The sequence below is a fragment of the Idiotropiscis lumnitzeri genome, chromosome 21, assembly GCF_059441095.1.
Source record: "Idiotropiscis lumnitzeri isolate Australia: NSW breed Sydney's pygmy pipehorse chromosome 21, RoL_Ilum_1.0, whole genome shotgun sequence".
Lineage (NCBI taxonomy): Eukaryota > Metazoa > Chordata > Actinopteri > Syngnathiformes > Syngnathidae > Idiotropiscis > Idiotropiscis lumnitzeri.
Window position 1 is genome coordinate 2,549,701 of NC_142411.1, and position 20,078 is coordinate 2,569,778.

The window sequence follows — 20,078 nt, forward strand, 5'->3', positions numbered from 1 at the left end:
ACAACTGGAATAAAATTTTAACCGTCTAGTCGATGCAGCGACGTAGATCAACGGAATTGAACACCATTGCTCACGTCACAGATTTTCCGGTCTGCTTGTTGCTAGGCAGAATTCCGTTTGTGCTGCCATAGTTTAAAAAAAACAAAAAAACATGCCCTTCATATCAGGGTTAGAATATTTTTTCTCATTTAGATAATTTTTTTTTCAGTAGCTTTTATTTCAATTTAGGGCTTAGAGTTTAATTTGTATTAGTTTTAGTATTTGTTTTTTTGGGGGGGTATACAGACACCCCTCAACTTTCCGTTTTGATACATTTCATGAAGTTTCTATTATGTAAGTAATATGCAGTATGTAGTATTTTTATATCAAATTAATATTCAAATTATTCGACAAAAGAAGAAACACAAAAATAGTTGAAATTTTTTGACGCGTGTTTGCCGATCGTCTGATTTCGTATGTCCTGCCATCTCGTTTGAAAGCGTTCCCCTGAGCGCCTGAGTGTCCCCTGTTGGTTGGAGATTGGTTTCACTTAAAGCACTTAAAACAGCCCTCAGCAGCCGCGCTTGGCGCCGAAACAAATATCCAGATCACACTCGGATTGTTTTGAAATGGAAGGCAATCTGCCGCAGATGTAAGGCATCATTTTTGCGTTTGCTTCCTTGATCTGGCCCTCTTTGACTTGATGCCACCGGCCTTCTTGTTTCCCCTCGCAAGCCAATCCATTGAGGAATTGCTCCTCTCGAAAGACCATGAAGTGTAGCGGGTGGCAAATAGAAGGACAAATGTATTCTCCTAAAATATGCCGAGATCCCGCAATCGGCACACAGCGGCGAGCGCGGAGGATTTAAATAATTAACAATGGAGTAAGAGACGCCGGGGAGCAGTAAGACTGATGAACACATTGCTGCCTTTTGTCCCTCTGAGGCATTTACTTTAATGAGCCACATCTTTCAGCACTTGTGTGGCTTAGGCGCCATGCCGTCAATCAAATCGGGCCTTTATAGAAACACGAGGTTGGACGGAAGACTTGTAAATGGGAAATTTGTACACACAACTTTTTTTACAGCTTTAAAAAAAATATATATATATTTAAAAAAATATATATTTTATATATATATTTTTTTATATATATAGTAAGAAATATATATTTTTATATATATAATTTTTTACATATTTATATATGTTAAAAAATATGTATTTTTTATATTTTTTAATATATATAATAAGGATTTTTGTATATATTAAAATATATATATATATTAATATATATATATATATATATATTAAAATGCTTTTAATTGACGATCATCGTATCTCTGTTATTCATTTTTTTCCCACTCTATATATCGTCTTTTTCATAGCGCTCTTGCATTGTGCCTGGCGTACTTAATCAAGTGTCCTGAAAGTGCTGCAATTACATCATTTGTACCATGCTACTTTGGAATAGATCGGCCGTCTCGTAATTGATGTGTTGAATCAATACGTGCAATTATATTGAGCGCCGAGTTAGAAGCCCTGTTGCACGCCTTTGTTAGGAAAGCCAATAACTGAATGGCTGGGCATGTGTGAAAGTATGTATTTATTGAAATATTAGGGGAGGGCAAAAGATTTCATTTTTTTGGATTTGTTTAGCTTTTTGTGGATCGCTACGGTCGTGCTTTTCAGTGTATCTTCCCTCTTTGTAATTTATGCTGCCGCAACATGGAGGCTGCCACCCCGAGTCCTCCCGTCTGGACCGGTTGCCTGCCTTGCATTGCCATCTCGCTGGGGGACGGGAACACCCATCAGGAGTCATTAGTTTCCACGGCGACAGGCCAGAGACTCTCCCTGCTGCAGCTTTCGAATGATCAGACACTGAGATGACTTTTCTTTTTTTTTTTTTAATAACAATTCCTTCACTGGCTTCTCTTGATCCTACAAAGTTGCACTGATGTTTTCACATCAGAATCCCATTTTTCTTTTTCAATAGCCAGGCACTAAACCAATATGTCTTTTATTATAAGTACACCAAAAAAAATTAACTTGATAATTGCTTTTGTTCTTTTTCCTGGTCGAATTTGTGGGACACGGTAATTTTTGCCCCAAAGCCGACTCGTTTTAAAATAAGCACACACCCCTCGGGTTAAAGGATCTTGCTGCCTCGCACAGCGGAGAAAGGACAGGTCCAGCCGGCAGCAACATAGTCATACCAACACAATAAAAAATGGGATGCATGTTTACATTTCTGCATCCTAGCTTGACATCACAATGCAGTAAAAAAAAAAAAAAAAAAAATGCTAATTTTTGGCTTCTATATCCGTCAATGGCAGTGAATGACTTAATGATCTTAATGCCAAAAAGGCCGAATCTAACAGATTTCTTTTGAAGTGGGTCAGGACTTCTTGACAAATGTGAACATTCGATTCTCTCAAACTTCACAAGCTATTTTGGCCACAGCGCCATCTGCTGGATGTGCCCCGCTGGGCGCCTTCTGATGATTCTCCCTCCATCTCGCCGGCAGACGGACGCGGCCCTGATGTACGACGCGGTGCACGTGGTGGCGGTGGCGGTCCAGCAGTCTCAGCAGATCACCGTCAGTTCCCTGCAGTGTAATCGCCACAAGCCGTGGCGCTTCGGGGGACGCTTCATCGGCCTCATCAAAGAGGTACCGCAGCGCCTCGTCCACCTTTGACCTGCTCGCCGCTGAGCCGTGTTACTTTGATGAGCGCGGGCCGCTGTGTGGAATCGCTGATTTTCGACCCTCATTTTCTGGCTAAAACAACCCGCGAATACATCTTTAACATCTCCATTATACCCGTTCTTTCTTTTGGCGCGTCCACGTCGATATCAAAGCGTCTTGATTCCGGTGCGGGTCAGCAGATTGCTTGCTTTGTTCTTGTCGCTCTTTGATTCTGGGGGACGTTATCATTGCAGGTAATTTTCATGATCATCATGTGCCGTTAGTAATCCCGCCAGGCAACCCCCCCCCCCCAATCCTCTCATCCTGCTCCTAAGGCTCTATTGCCTCAAAGCCGAAGTTCCAGCACGCACGCATGATGAACTCGTCACTGTTTTCTCCCCTTTTAGCAGCTCGGTCGTCTAGCGCTAAATTACTGCGGCAGACAGCGAGAGGAGCGCGCTCGGCGCAGTGCATGATTCGGAAATAAAATGAGGTGGTTAGAGGTTAGATTGATATTGTGGAGAAAGACGGCGGTTCAGCTTGATGGAGCGGCGGCGCTCCGAGAGCTGAGGAGTTTCATTCTCATTATCAACATTATGTTTATAGGCGCACTGGGATGGCCTGACCGGACGCGTTCTCTTCAACAAGACCAACGGACTGAGGACGGATTTCGACTTGGATGTCATCAGCTTGAAGGAGGAAGGCTTGGAAAAGGTGCGCGAAAGCCGTTTAACTGAATGCTGCGTCGATTTTGAACGGGCGGAAAATGATCAAAGTTGTCCAAAGGTATGTCAGAAAAGTTCCAGGACTGGTGTTACACAACATGCTACCTACATGCCTAACCAAAAACTACCGTTAAGTACCTGGTGGGAAGAGGTTCTAACTTCCAAGCACACCATATCCGGACCCATTTGGCAAATTTCAACCAATGGTGGTCACTCATTGGTCGACCGGATTCAATATTGCTGCCATATTGTCACTTTTTTAGAAATGAGGGTAATAGATGTGTAATAAATGTGTCATAACTCTGGTCATTTTTTTTATTGCTTATTTGTGGAATGTGTGTTTGTGGTGATGCTCAAGCAACATACTATTGTGCAAACATTTTTTTTTTTTTTTTTTTTACCATTTCCTACCGAATTCTTGTGAGAGGACAGTGAGCGGATGAGACAAAGTGTGATGCTGAGCTGTCTCCACAGATCGGCACGTGGGATCCTCCGAGCGGTCTGAATATGTCTGAGACTCACAAAAGCAAGACGTCCAACATCACCGACTCGCTGGCTAACAAATCTCTGCGCGTATCCACCATACTGGTAGCCAAAGTCGGCTATAAATAACAATGAGAGCCATACAAAATTTTCACAAGCTGACCTTTTGTTCACATTGCCGCCCTGCACAGGAGGAGCCATACGTCATGTTTAAAAAGTCGGACAAACCTCTGTACGGGAACGACCGCTTCGAGGGTTACTGCATCGACCTCCTGAGGGAGCTTTCCGGAATTTTGGGCTTCCAGTACGAAGTCCGGCTGGTTGAAGACGGCAAGTACGGCGCCCTGGATGAGAGCACGGGCCAGTGGAACGGCATGGTGCGCGAGCTCATGGACCATGTGAGTGTTTTTTTTTTAATTATTTAATTTTTTATTATTATATATTTTAAACTCACGCTAACTCCTCAATCAGGACTGTTTTATCTTTTTTTTTTTTTTTTTTAATAAATCCCTCTGCACCGAGGAAGAAGCTCTCCTTCCTGCCGGCTAAGTCTAATCCCGAAATGTTGCCTTTCTGACTCACCTGCGACACCATTTAGGAAAGTTCAAACATAAAGCGAAAGATGTCATTTCCATTAAAAATAAATCGAAGCGTCGCTAATCTCACTGAACTCAGGACCCTGATTATTTTCTCTCTTCCGCCCGTACATGTTGACCCCGGCGGCTGTCGACAGAAATCAAATGCTAATTTGATTTGTCTACTCTGCTGTTTTTTTTTTTTTCCGTCTCATCCACTTTGCTCTTTATGGTGTCGCCGCAGAAAGTCGACTTGGCGGTCGCTCCTCTGGCCATCACCTACGTGCGAGAGAAGGTCATCGACTTCTCCAAGCCCTTCATGACGCTGGGGATAAGTATCCTGTACCGCAAGCCCAACGGCACCAACCCGGGGGTCTTCTCCTTCCTAAACCCGCTCTCACCCGATATCTGGATGTATATTCTGCTGGCTTGCTTGGGTGTCAGTTGTGTGCTGTTTGTCATAGCCAGGTAACATGACACGTTTCCCTCCCTCTCGCCTCACTCCCCTTCCTCCATCCGGGATTGTTTTGGTTTTTTTCAGCAATCACATCAGTTCCTCAATCGAGGAAGAATTAATGGCAAAATAAATAACATTGATTTCAACACTAGGCCCAAAAGTTGACGAAATTTGAAACCGGCTAAAAGCAGGTCAAAGTTGCGGCGCAGGATTTAATTCAGGCAGACCGAGCTTTGCAGATGTGCGGTGCATATCGTCGTATTTCGTTTATAAACGTGATAGCAACGTGGGACATTCCCGGGAAGGAGGGGAGCCGCTTCAATTGGCCTGGAGTGGGCTGTGTTCTCGCCCACAACGGCGCAAACGCCCTCTTCTTGCCGCGCTTGTCAAGAAAGCGACACGCATGCGCACAGTTAGACTTGCGTCGGGTACGTTAATCGAGCCCCACCACTTAATTCTTCTGTGACGTTTACGTGCCACCAGATGGCGCCGTTATTGCTCTGGCCAAAAACAGCAACTAAGTGAGTTTCTGCAAATGAATGATCATTGCTCCCATTAAAAATCAGATGGCGTAGTCATCAATCATAAATTCAAAGAATCTGAAATTGTATCTGCTGCTGTTCCACTCCAGTCCAGCAGGTGGTGGTGATGTTCACTTTGGAACGAAACAACATTTTCTGGATGCTTCCTTCTTTCTACCAATCGAATGGCAGACGCAACAAATAAGTCCAAACACGTCAGAACTGGCGGCGTAAGCGCAATTTTAATGGCGAGCCGGCGACGCTTTGAAGGTGAAAATCAAGACGAATAACGGATGACTCTGATCCCGTTGCCGTAAAATGGGTGAAAATAAAGCAAAGTACCTCATCAGCGCTTGGAGAGGCGCAAAATAAATTGCTGACATTGACGAGAAAAACAAAGTTGCCCTTGCGAAATCCCTCCCGCCGCTCCCCACCCCCTAATGCATGACCTTTACCGAGAAATGCGGAGGGGGGGGGGGGTTTAAACGCACATTTTGCCAAATGTTACCGGCAAAATGATCACACGAGAGGAAAAGCAGCAACTGTCACCTAGGTTAGTTCAGAATATGCAAATGAGTGTTTGGCAAAGCGTGGCTGGCCGGGTAAGTGACGAGCATGCGATTCTGTTGCTTATTCATCTCCTGAGATTGCTTTGATCTAATTGTGTATGCATCGTGATTTTAATTGCAAAATTTGTTTGTTCACGAGTTGGAGTTTGAAAATGCTCGCAAAATGGAAGGTAAAGTCGTGTGTTTTTGTTTTTTTTTTTTTTTTTTTTATTTTATTTGTATCCCAACCCAAACAAAGAAAGACTCTTTTCTTTAATCCTTTGCCAGGCAAGAGCATCGGAGGTTTAGTGAGAAAAAAAAAATAAATAGCGATGCAACGAGAATAAAGGTGTGATTTGGGAGGAACAACAGAATGCTACGAGGGGGGGAAAAAAGTCTGAATTTTATTTAAAAAAAAAAAAAGACGTAACTACTTGGGGGGGAAATAACAAGAATAGAATGTTTAGAATATAAAAAGGTTTGAGGATGCGCTTTGACTTTTTTTTTCTCTAATAATGCAACTTTATATTCGTATCTTTACGAAGGCTTATTATTATTCTTGTCCTCAAGTTATGACTCTTTTTTTTTTCTTGCGCTATCAGGACTTTATTCTTGTAGCGTTGCACAATTTTCTTCAAATTCCGACTTTTCTTTATTCTTCCAACATGACAACCTTTTTCTTGCATCTCGTAACTTTCGGATCTTGAATCAGGTAACCTTGTGACAATTTTCTTTGTGATGTCGTTTTTCTTACAACGCCATTCTGGTCATTTTCTGATAATTATTTTTGTAATTTTCCAAATTTTATTCCAACAATTTCGTGTACCTGATGACTTCATTTTTTGGAACATTTTGACTTTACTGCTGCTCTACGTGATTTTTTTCATATCATTCCGGTAACCTAACAAAACATTTTCCTAGACTTTAATCGAGAGAACCTTTTTTTTTTTTCTTTGTAACCTTTCACCTTCATTCATTTCATCTTGAGACTTTGCGACTTTATTCTCCCAACATTGCCTTTTGCGCGCTGCCCCGGTCTTCCTTCGTTCTTTACAAATAAACAGTTTGGAGTTCACGGAATTGTGGTCTTGCACAATAAAACACAAAACACTTGAGTCTCCTGCTGGGGATTCACATCTTTGAAGCGCTTCCCACACACACACACACTTTTTTTTTTTCCCTCCCCCTTTCCTTGCCTGAATGCGTTATCCCATCTGAAGTGCGAGACAAACACACTTCTCCCAACGGATCCTTCCGAAGCTGCCTGTGCTTGAGCGTATTTCTCTCTTTATTAACGGCAACAAATGATATTTTCCTCACATCACGAGTCCCTTTCAAGGTAGAAAATGTCATCCCGCCCAGGAGAGCCGATGATTTAAATGGCATCTTTAGTTGCAACTAGTGCAGCTTTCAAGTCGACTGAGTGGCGATTTAACACCCTGAACATTAAGTCCTCGCTTGGCCCGAGCGCCAGTCAACAGATCTATAAAGCCGGGCCGAGTAATTGAATCCAGGGGACAGTCCAAAAGTAGTGCTTTTGCGCAATTGTGGAGGGGAATCCGTTTAGCATTCTGCTCGCAATTTTCGGTGCGTGGAGGTGACCTCATGTCGGCGTGTTACTCATGCGCTTCTTCCGAGCCAAACGGCGCGGCGCACGCAGCCGGCAGGAATACAGACTGGCTTCGGGGCAAAGGTCATCCAGAGGAACCCGACACTCGCCGGGATAAACATACCGACGCCGAGCGAGCGGGACAAACCCAATCCAATCAAGCGCGTGTTGCGCAGATTTACACCCGCCGTCTTGTAAACTGCTCAAAGCGCAGCCGCTCGCGTTCGCGTGGTCACCGACACAACGCCGCCGGCGGCAGATCTGCATTAGAATAACATCCATGTGCAGATGCAGGATATAAACACAAGAAAGGGTTGAGTTTGCATTTAATTTAGCTGATCCTAGCGGGAGGACGCAGGTGCAAAACGTACGCACACAACGGACGTTATATGACCACGAGGCCATTTTGCAGTTTCACTTAACTGCGCCTCCAAGGAGACAGAGCTCATTGACATTCGAGCAAATCAGCGGCTGTGATGGCGCTGACAGGAAGAATGATGGCGCGGTGCGGGTGGCCATTTCCGAAAAGATGGTTTTCAAGGGGAACGCCGAGAAAATTGTGGAACTGAAGAGTAATCTTGACAAGGCGGAACCATTCTGAAGATGGCCGACTGACTCGTCAGCCAATGATGCTTTTTTACTCCATTCCTGTAGGTGGCAGTAGTGAGTGACAACTGCCACATATATATATATATATATATATATATTAGGGCTCTGGAGATTATTCTAAATAAATTAACTCAGTTAAATATTTTAACTGAGTTAATGCAGTTTGATTTACTTAAAAAAAAATATTTTTCAGTTTTCAATTTTGCTAAATGCCCGTAAAGATGTCTGCATTTATATCATATTCAAGAATCAAAGAAAGCTATTAGAACAGTTTTTGAATTAACTGTAGTTCATGTTTTGTGATTTTTCATGAATTAAAAAAAAAGTCATTTTTCAGGTAAATATCTGATAGAAGCTTCACAAAAAAAATAATGGTTGAAAAATGTAATTAATCGCAATTAATTTTATGGGATTTATTACTTAAAAAATGTAATCACCTGCCAATACTAATATATATATATATATAAATAAATAAATAAATATAAATAAAAATAAATAAATATAAATATATATATACATTTTGCTATCTGAGTGGCGCGCTCCACTTTGTTTGCGCAACACCTGAAGGGCTCCTCAACCTTGCATAAGCCACGTGTCAAGCACTTGAGCACAAACTCTATCAGCTCCTTGATGATTAACCCTCACCCATTCACCTCACACTAACGCCACGCCACTTTCACTGAAGCTAATTAATAGGAGATGTCCACGGCTGACCCCAAGACACCGACACTCAGCCCAAGCCTGAGCTCAAATTTGCTGCGCTCGCTTGCGCGTGCGTGCGTGCGTGTGAGTAATCGCCGGCGGACGTGCTGTGGAGAAAACAGCTCCTGAGTCAGGGAATCCAAATGAGCTCGTAAGATCATCACGCACGGGGACATTATCACCAGTGACGGTGTTATTCCACATTATTGATCCGTTCACACAATAAAGTGAAGGCATTTGAGAATGCCAATAAGTTGATCTCGGTGAAAGCCCCAATGATTCGGTCTCGGCGCGAGTTTGGAGCCTCAGGCCGCAGCGCTGCCTGCGTCACACACACACACACACACACACAGGAGAAAAAGCGTCTGCGTCTTTTCTAACAGGGATTAATTTTTCGAAAGTCCTAACCTAATATTCGGGATGAAGATGTATTTTTACAAGAACAAGAAAAAAAAAATGTCTTCGTATTCTGAGAGTCGAGCGCAATTTTACAAGAAAAGTCTTAATGGCGCAAGAATGAAATATTTGTCCACATCAACGTGATCTGCGTTTTTGTTTTTTTTTTCCCAACTTCAAGGTGTCACTTAACTATATTCTTAACTATGTTTATCCGATGTCTTTCTTTTACGCGCTTGTAACGTCGACTTCTATTCTTTTCCCCTCATAAAGTCACACTGCCCTCGTTAAGTTTTGACTTTACTCTCATAACGTTTGGACTTTTTTTCTCATAAAAAAATGATGACTTAATCCTCATAAAATTCAGACCAAGTGAGACTTTACTCTCCTATTATTTTGATTTATTTCCTGTGATGACAATCTAGCTGTGAACCTGTTGTGCCTTTTTTTTTTTTTAACTCAACTGACACGCTTTTTCTGTCCTCTTCCCTTTTTGCAGGTTTAGCCCGTACGAGTGGTACAACCCGCACCCGTGCAACCCCGACTCGGATGTCGTGGAAAACAATTTTACGCTGCTCAATAGTTTCTGGTTTGGAGTCGGGGCTCTCATGCAGCAAGGTAGTTGCCTCAGCCTGTGGAGCTCTCGATATCCCACTGTCTCTCAGGGTTGGGCTTATTTGTATTTATTTCTTTATTTTTTTTGCATCCGAGCCGGCGGCGACAGAGAAATAGACATCTGGCGTTCTCTCCCTCTCCCCTTCCCCTTCTGAAAAAAAAAACAAAACAATTCCACGATCGCCGGTGTCGTCTCTCTGTCGCTGCTCGGCCCATCAGCACCTAGAGACCAGTGGGGTGTGGAGTCAGGACGTGAGGTTACCTTGGGTACATGACTCTCTGGCCCAAACAGCCCGTCACTTCTCCACACTCGGCTGCTGAACGCACTCGACGCATCAAAACAAGCTGTCTGCGGGACACCCCCCCACCTCACCTCTCCTCCTCCCTCTTTGCATTATTCAAAGTGCTCACTTGTGTCAGCTAGTGGGGGGGGGGGTAAAAGTGTATTTGAAATCCAACAATTATCTTTTCGGAGCGCTTTTTATTTGATTTATTTATTATTTTTTGGGGGGTGATTTCATCTCGAAGCGAGCGGCGCATCCGCTACGGCTGAATAGAAAGAAGGGAGCGAAAAAAAAAAAAAACTCAAGAGAGTTCTTGACTGTTTGACTGTTTTTTTTTGTTTTTTTTCCGAGCAAAGCGGCATTATCTTGTTGTGTGCTGTTACGTGGTGCAAATCGAGCAGGAAGAGTGAATGCCAGATGAGTGGCTGCGGGGATGCATATATTTGGCAGCTTAACTCCCGCCGCCTCCCTCACCTCAGGCTCCGAGCTCATGCCCAAGGCGCTGTCGACGCGAATCGTGGGAGGCATCTGGTGGTTCTTCACCCTCATCATCATTTCCTCCTACACGGCCAACCTGGCCGCCTTCCTCACCGTGGAGAGGATGGAGTCGCCCATTGACTCGGCCGATGACCTCGCCAAGCAAACCAAGATCCTCTACGGCGTGGTCGAGGATGGCGCCACCATGACCTTTTTCAAGGTAGGGCGGGAAAAAAAAAACAATCCTCTTCTGTTCCAGCTAACCATCAAAAATAACTCCTGCAACAATTTTCCCCAAGGTTATTATGGTTAACGGAAACCGAAATTAAAAGACGTAAAAGCAGGATTTCTTAAAAAAAAAAAAAAAGAAAAACTAAATTATTGTGAAAATGTCCTGACTAAACTAAAATTAATTAATTAAATTAAAAAAATTAAATAAACTAATTAAAAAATTTAACTAAAAAAAGCATTTATGAAGAAAAACAATTCCAAACTCCAACTAACTAAATTTAAAAAAAAAGAGAAAAAAAAAGAATTATTATAAAAAAATCCCGCTGGTGTGCACGAGAATTTCAATGGAACATTGTATACCCAGAGTTTTAAATTTTGTTTTTAAGACCTGGTAGATTTTTTTTTTTTCAAAGATTTATCCACCACAAAAAAAAAAAATATTTCGCATTGTTCATTTTTCAATTCAATTCAATTTTAGCGAACAAGCAGCAGTTTAGCAGAGAAAGAAAAAAAAACAAAAAAGAGGCTGCAATCTGCTTAATGTTACTTCCAGTTAAAGTTTACCATCAAAAACCAAAGACAATTGCACGTGTATTTTAAAAAAAAAAAAATCAAAAATTCACGCTTAATGCAAACACAGAATGGGGAATGTCACGGACAAACTAAAGAAGAGCTAAATGCTAAATTTGTTGTAACGCTTTAAAGAATTGCTATTTGAACAACACACACACGCATATATTATTTATACTCTTAAATTTTTTTTTAAAAAAGTAACTCTTGCGTGGGTTTTTTTTTTTTTTTAGAAAATAAATAATAATAATAAAAAAGAATTTAAAAAAAGTAACTCGAGTGTGTTTTTTTTTTTAACGTTATTTCCTTTAAATCCACTCCTGAGAAGAGGCACTCTGTCATGGCTCTCTTTCAAGCTAGACGAGGAAACCGAAATAATGTATGCAATTATGTCATAATCATTGATGACGTTGGAGTAAAAAAAAAAACAATAAAATAAATTCCTTAAAGTAACGGTAACAGCAGCATTTTCATTGACTCCCTCGTTCGCCCGTCCAATCCGTCCCACGCAGAAGACGAAGATCTCCACCTACGACAAGATGTGGGAGTTCATGAACAGCAGGAGGCAGTCGGTGATGGTGAAAAACGTGGAGGAGGGCATCCAGCGCGCCCTCACCTCCGAGTACGCCTTCCTCATGGAGTCCACCACCATCGAGTTTGTCACCCAGCGCAACTGCAACCTCACGCAGATCGGCGGCCTCATCGACTCCAAAGCCTACGGCGTGGGAACGCCGATGGGTAAGTGGCGTCCAGCGTCGGTGAAAACGCGGAATTGATTTGTGATTCCTCGCATTTGGCCAAATGACAAAATGGCTGCTATTGATTCCTCCCCCAAATTTCTGCTGTCGATAAAACATGATATTCGCAAACGGCTGCGATGACACGACTGCTCCAGGCAGCTTCATTTTGCTCAATACAACTCGGGCGGGAAATTTCCAAACAATCGGGGAGCAATTCGGCAACCATCGATTTCCTTCGGCGGCTTAAACTGGCAAATCCTGATTTGCCACTCCCCAGCCACTTGATCCTTTGGTCACCTCACCTCATCGGAGAAAAAAAAATTAATTTTTGTTCAGGTTCGGCGGACCGGATAAAAACTTTTAACGGGCCGCATGTGGCCCCCGGGCCGCAGTTTGCCCACAGGATTTTCTGACATTTTTAAGCATATTGCTCCTTGAAATGTTTTATCAAATAATTGTGGAAAATTTTAAATTCTGTCACCTTCTACAAAATGGTGAGTTAAAAAAAAATCCGACTTTTTGGAACGGCAGCCTTATGCAGACGCCGTTCCATATTTATCCTCGTAATGGTGTGAGTCATCTCATGTCACAAAAAGCGACGACTGTGAGGGGAAGAATTGTGGAAAGAGGCTCCAAAGTGAATTTACCGCAGACACCCCCCCCACCTCCGCGTCTTCGCTTGGCGCCGCGTAAATTGTAGCCGAGCGTTAAAGCGCCTCCACAAAACACTTTGGCGGCAAACAATCAGACGACAATCCGACCGCTCGCGCGTCCTGTTTTTTTAATCTACCTTTGCGCCTGTCAAAAAAGATGAGACACTCTCAAAGAATGCAACTTTTTTTTTTTTTTTTTTTAATGCGACGCTCATCATTCACGCTGGCGAGTGTCATGTTGCGTCGCGTTGCGCTCTATGCAAAGCAGCCGGCGGGTGGCTAAATGTATCCCGAGGGCGCCGGAGGGGAAAGCTGCTGATGATTTCTGTCCCGCTTGCCGTAAAGGTTAAAGTGGTCGCCACGAGGCCAACGGGAGCACTGCGACCGAAGCGTCACGGACGGCGTGGCGGGGGGGGGGGGGGCTAATGGCCGCATCCATCACGGGCGATATGAAGGCCATCAAAATACGGATGATTAATTCTGGCCATCCACATCTGGAGCCGCCTCGTGCTGATGAGCGCGACGCGGTTATAGATCTGCAGAGATGCGGCGATGGCCGCGGCGGCTGTAACAAAAGCCGAAGCGGCGTGCTGATGTATGGTCCCGCTGCGGCGCCGACTTTTACACCGACGTCCTTGAGATGGACATCAGACCTTCCCGGTTTGCTTTTCATCGTCGCCGAGCGAACTGGCTCTATTTCAAATCCTTCATTTCCCTGATAAGCGCTCCGCTGATAAATGCGTCAAAAGGACTGATTAGGACGTCTGCCGCTGCTGCAGGAGGAGTTATTACTTGCCTCTAATTCATTTGGCTCTCACGTTGACGGTGTTCATGACTCACTGTTTCACAATAAAGCTGATTAGCATCCCTCAGATGTTTCCTCTGTGATAGAAAATGTCTCTTTTAATCATTAAATGCAGCGCCTCTCCAAAAGAATAGGATTTTTATTTTTTTTTTTATCCCCTCCCGACTTTGGACGTCCTTGTCTGATCCAAGTCGTTTTTTTTTTAGTTTGTTCCTTCGGATGTGAATCGAGTTGATTCGACGCAACAAACGGATCTTTTTGCTTCCTTCTAATTGTGCCGTATGTTTATGTGTTAGCTTTATCGCTATGATGCTACGTTCAGAGCGGTCACGAAATCGTGCTTTTGGTCACCGTGCAACCCCATCCAGATCAGCAAAAAAAAAAAAAAAGACGGATTCTTTGAGCGTTTCCATTTTTTGGTCGCCCCCCCCCCCCGGACCTCCACTTCGCTCTGCACTTAGCCATTTACTTGTCGCGCCATCCAAAGCGACTGTCCTCTGTTTGTTGCTTCAAAACACAATTCATCAGCAACCTCCGGAGCCCAAAATTCTAAACAATTTGCCAATCGTTAACTCCGACCATTCCGAGGCGGAAAATGTTCTCCCAAAAGTGCGTACAGTATCAGCAATTTGTGTTGCGCCGTTTTATTCTTCCTGTTTACGTTCTTTTGATCAATAAGAGAGGTGAAACATCTCAGGCAGCGTACGGTGACGCATTGTGACTCACTTGTATTTTTTTTTTTTGTGTGAAAAGAAACCTAACCCTGAGGGGGAACAGACCAAGTGTGGGAAAAAAAAAAAACTATCAATGGATTGGGCCTGAAGAAAGTGACCAATAGGCGTGACAACGCTTTTAATCTTTAAGTGCTTGTCGACCCCCCCCCAAATCCCCTTTTCCCGAAAGCTGCGCTATCGACTCAACAGCGCAAGCATAGCAGCCGCTCGGCTGCGTGGGAGTGATGGATGCCGCCCGCTTTTCAACATCTGTAAGGTAGTTATGAATGCACGCGGCGTCAAGCGTCGCACTTTTCCATTTGCCGCCGCTGCGGCTCTCTATCCTTGTCTCGGAGGACTCATCCTATTAGCATTTATCCAAGGCCTCCTTTGTTAGGCCATCATTTATCATTTGAAATATGATGGAGGGCTTTGCGGCGGGGGCTTGGGGGGGGGGGGTGGGGGGGCAATCACGATCCTGTGATACTTGAACGATCTCCCACTTTCAAATGAAGCATCTGCTTGAACACGCGAGAATGCAAATGCGGGTCATCTCGGCACAGAGATGCACTTAAGCACGCCGGTGCTCACCGACGCTCAATCAATATTATGGAATGGGTTTTTTGGGGTTTTTTTGGGGGGGGGGGGTTCCGTGCTCCCCAAAAGATCATTTTCATGACGTGCAAAACAAAAGCAAACATGTGAAAAAGTCCATGAGTGTCCAACTAGTCGTGGACTCTGGTGTAGGCTTCTAAAAAAAAAAAAAATGTCTGCGTAATTGTGCGGCTCTGCCCTTTGTGTGTCCAAATAAATGGAGTCTGCGAGATGAAAGGATGATGGATGATAACAGAAGATGATGGATGACACTGAGAATAAACGGCAAAATAAAAAAAATAAAAAAAACCTGATCCTGCACTTGTGAGTCCACAACAGATGGGAGACGATTAAACACGACGACGATGCTTTGCAAAAGCGTCAAACTTTAATTTATGATATACATTAACGCCGCATGATTGATTTACTTTTTTAATTGTCGTTCAGGTACACCCCCCCACCCCCCCTCTTCTACGATCCACGCTCGTGATTTTTTTTAAAAATGCATCTAAATGGAAATGAGTTCAAAAGGCTGCCTTTTTTGTTGGATGCGTTTTCTAAACTGATTATATGAATTTCATTTTTTTTTTTTTAAATCAGAAATAGAAATGAGATGTAACGCGTTTTTCTCACGGTTTATAAATGAATGAAAGGAAATTAATCTCTCTCTGATGCGCGCGTGTGTGTGTGGCACCATTTCGTGGAAACGGCGGGAACGAGACCTCGCTCTGCTCCTCTGCGACGATAACTCCTCCTTTGATCACCCCCGTCGCTCCGACGGTGTGGCTAATACTGCCGACACGCGTGCGCCAATAATGAAAGCTCATTTCAAATGGACACGTCTAATCCCGCCGCCGTGTCATATCCACCCAGCTGGGCCGCTGTGTAGCGCGTGTGCAAACAGCGGCGCGTTGCATGCTTGTGTCGCCCGCTACTTTGTTTGCCAACTTCCTGCGCGTTAATGGAAATGAAGAGCGTGAATGGAGTCACTCTGTGAAGATCAGGATTAGCGGCGACGAAAAGGCGGACCCCTCGCGGGCGGCCATATGTGACGGTTAGGTTGTGGTCGGGACATAAATGGGCTCGCCGACCCGCAAAAAAATGTTTGAAAAATACCATCGTGTTTGCGTTCACGAAATGCATCTATTCGTGTCAGTTTAGCCTGGGTTGTTAGTGGAAAGCCCTGCAGAGTTTTTGTGTACATCAACTATTAAATAAGACTTTTATTTTTAAATGACATATTTGTTTTGTGATTTTTATATTTTCCAGTTTATTTTTTTTATTTATAATTTTTTTTTTTTTTTTTGACGTTAGCCAATTAGCTAGAATGAGAGTTTGCGCTCTCCCCCCGCAGGCTCTCCATACCGAGACAAGATCACCATCGCCATCCTGCAGCTGCAGGAGGAGGGCAAGCTGCACATGATGAAAGAGAAATGGTGGCGGGGCAACGGCTGTCCCGAGGAGGAGAGCAAAGAGGCCAGCGCTTTGGGCGTGCAGAACATCGGCGGAATCTTCATCGTGCTGGCTGCCGGACTGGTGCTGTCCGTCTTTGTGGCCGTCGGGGAGGTCCTCTACAAGTCCAAGCAGAACGCCCAACTGGAGAAGGTAGCACTCTCACGTCAAGCTCATTTGAAAACAAAATTGGGAGATATATTTGTTTGTATTTCGGTTAGTTCTTAAGAAGTGCCGTGAACAACTCGAGTTGAAGTCTTTCATATTAATTCTTGTTTTATGTTAGTGTCAGCCTCCCCTGTCGGACTAAAACATTTCTGTGTAATAAATCTGAATCCGATTTTGGTAAAAAAAATAATCTGGATTAAATCGCGATTGCAACATTGAGTGAAAAAACAAATATATATTTTTTTTAATCGTTCATCCCTTTTATATGTATATATATATTTATTTATTTTTTTTATACTGCCCCCTAGTGGCCCAAGCGTTTCCCATAGCCCAACATTAAAAGACATGGTACACAGTCCAGTCATTATCCAACGGGACAAATCGGCACTTTGCGTTTAACCTTGTTTATGCTGCGCCGAGTGCCGGCTGTTGTCGTTTACAAACGTAACATTTTAATTTGGCACTGCAGCGCTGACATTGGTGTGACTTTTCCCGTTCCAATGAGGTCACGCGTGTTTTCTCTGCATTGTGTCGACAACATGCAAAGCAGTGTTACTTCCACAACGGCCTGGATGCTTTTTGTTGTGTTTGGTTTTTGTTTTTTTTTCTCCCACCTGCCATCTCACTGCTGATTAGTTTGTGTTTTTGTTGCCGGCCTGCGTACGTTCTGAGCACATCTCAGCGATCATTAATCAAGATACTCGAATCATTTCAAATGCCACAACATCCACGCTGCAGAGGTGGTTGTTCATTTACTTGCCCCCCCCACATGCTCTATTCGCTCTACCTGTCACATGAAACCAATGGCTTTTGCCTCTTTTTTTTTTTTTCTTAATCCGCCTCCTCTTTCCTCTTAGCCTGCGCACACTTCCGCTTGCTTTTCTTCTTCTATAATCACCCTGTTCAGAGAAGGCACAAGATGTCATTCATGCAGCAGTCAAATTGTGTGTATAAGTGAAAGAAAATTACCTGTTGTCCAAGCCGCCTACATGTCACACTCCTACACTCAAATTGGATTCGGCTCGGCATCGTCTGAAAGTGATTTTCAAGGCATTTGGCAATGTTGGCCGAGCCGCCAGAATAGCGTTTATAGCGAGGATTTCACGTCATGTGCCTCGTTTGTTTTTAACGTATTGAAAGCTCACAGATGATTGTTTTGTGTGGCAGCAAAATCCTCCTGTTGCTCGACACAATTTCAAACGATTCAATTTTGACTCCTCATCGAAGCAAGAATGACTGGCAAATAGTAATAATAATAAGAATAATGACATCATTTTAGAAAGCAACTTCTAACAGCGAGTATCGATAGCAGGTATCGGTATCGGGCCAATACCTACCACTGATACTTAAGGCAAAAAAAAAAAAAACTTAGAGTAGTCCTCCTCGGCAGTAGTTGGCGCTATACTGCAGCAGTTTGACACATCTGCGAGTCATCATCAAGGTTACAAAGAAAGGTATGTTCACAGTTTTTTGTCTTTGTGTTAAATTAAATATTAAGTATTAGCGGTATTAGAACTCAGTATCATAAAATAGTCATATCAAACATTCCCCCGCCCCGTAATTTTCACAAATGATCAATTAAGCTTGCATATGTGTTCGGAACACTAATAATTTCTAACTCCTCATGCACTTCAAACGAACTGTCAACGGTTCAGTGTTGTCATGCAACTTAAATTGAAATTAATCTTTCGTTTCTATATTTCTATATTTACTTATCAACGACTCTACAATAAACATTTCATAAAATATGCCAGACTAGAAGCCTATTTTTCATCTGCAGTCCCTAAACAGATGGTAAATATCACCCTAAAAGTCTCAAATACTTCATACATTTACTAAAAGTGCAACATTAATATTCTAAAACTACATGATTACATAATGATGTTGACATAATAACAAGATGGCCGACAGCGTCCAGAAGGAAACTCGGCTGATTTGTTGGTTGGAGTTGGTCTTGGGCGATGTCTGCCATCTAGTGGCCAACACTGTTATGACAACGTAAAACTGCTCATCCACAGTTTTTAAAAATGAATCTAGAGCCACTTCAAGTGTAGATGTGATCTGAAAAAAATGTTTTAAGCTCATCGCTGTGCCGTCCACGATTCAGAGGCAAGTTTCTATCTTCTTTTAGTTTTAAATCTCATTTAGGGTCTCGGGTGCAGGTGTGCCTAATGTCGCGTCCCGCGAGTGTAATCATCAGCGTTGTGAGCAGTGCGGCATAAACGCTCCTGCGCTTCCCGTCTCCGCTCTGTGCAGAGATCCTTCTGCAGCGCCATGATGGACGAGCTGCGGGTGTCTCTGAAGTGCCAGCGTCGTCTCAAGCAGAAGCCGCAGCCGCCCGTCATCGTTAAGACGGAGGAAGTCATCAACATGCACACTTTCAACGACAGGAGACTCCCGGGAAAGGAAACCATGGCGTGAAAAGACACATAAAAAAAACAAATACTAAAAAATGAACTCCCCTCAGTTTGGGCGAACGCAATGGGTGGAGCTGGGTGACATCATGGCTGACTTCAGCTTTTTTTTTTTTTTCCGGGGACCCCGTTGATTTGTAGAGAGATGTTTCCTGTGGAAATCAAGCTAGCTGAGTGAGCAGTGTCACCTCAAGGTGATGGTCACTTGGTGAAGGCAGCTGGGCATGAAGAGGACTGAGAGTGGACTAACACACACACACACACATAGTGACACAGGATGTAGTTTTTCTGTTCAAGTCCGACCTCTGTGTGAACCCTCCTCCCCCCTTAGTTTCTTTAGGATTATATGGGGAATTTAAAAAAAAAAAAAAAAGAACAAATGACATCAAGAAGAAGATGATGAGTAGACATCACCAAACACTTTTCCTATGAACTGGTGTGTATATTTCGGAATCATCTTTGCCGACTCATCGTACCGTCTTTTTCCTCGTGCCAAAGCTTTTGGTTCAAAAGCCTCAATGTAAAACGCTTCTAATGGTTCTCTAAGTTGTTGGATTTCTACAAAAAAAAAAAATTGTTTTTGTACAAGATCAAGACATTTTATAGGACTTTGTATCATGGTAGCCCCTCCCGAGGACACAACATGTAGCGGACGCAAACGAGGCCCCCCCCTCACGCCCCGGGGAGCTTCCACACGCTGCTCTGTAGGATTCCATCCCGCTCACTTACGCCACATTTCCCGCTTTCAGTCTTTTCATTCTTTGTGCGTTTGCGTGTCTGGAGAAAATATGGCTATGTAATAAAGCTATGCTTGAAGTCACAAAGGAACTTGTTTTGAAAACAGACGCCGTACTGGGGATTATTTCGCGATATTGGATACTAGTGGAGGATGCCAATACTAGCAACTGATACTACTGCAAAAAAAAAAATATATATATATATATATATATATATGTATGTATATATATATATATACATATATATATACATATATATATATATATATATATATATATACATATACATATACATATACATATACATATATATATATATATATATATATATATATATATAT

The 20,078-nt window shown here is 43.1% G+C and overlaps 1 protein-coding gene across 3 annotated transcripts in view; it reads left to right on the forward strand.

The window, feature by feature from the left end:
• Positions 1-19,921, forward strand: part of LOC148316432 (glutamate receptor ionotropic, kainate 2-like) — a 65,084-nt gene extending 45,163 nt beyond the window's left edge. For all 3 annotated transcript variants that reach the window (XM_088285599.1, XM_088285597.1, XM_088285598.1), the window contains exons 7-16: positions 2,501-2,644; positions 3,266-3,373; positions 3,859-3,972; positions 4,059-4,265; positions 4,687-4,910; positions 9,784-9,902; positions 10,663-10,880; positions 11,974-12,199; positions 16,321-16,571; positions 18,843-19,921. In XM_088285599.1, the coding sequence (XP_088141725.1) occupies positions 2,501-2,644; positions 3,266-3,373; positions 3,859-3,972; positions 4,059-4,265; positions 4,687-4,910; positions 9,784-9,902; positions 10,663-10,880; positions 11,974-12,199; positions 16,321-16,571; positions 18,843-19,007 (1,776 nt within the window). In that variant the 3' untranslated portion in view covers positions 19,008-19,921. The remainder of the gene's footprint in view (positions 1-2,500; positions 2,645-3,265; positions 3,374-3,858; positions 3,973-4,058; positions 4,266-4,686; positions 4,911-9,783; positions 9,903-10,662; positions 10,881-11,973; positions 12,200-16,320; positions 16,572-18,842) is intronic.
• Positions 19,922-20,078: the final 157 nt, after the last annotated feature.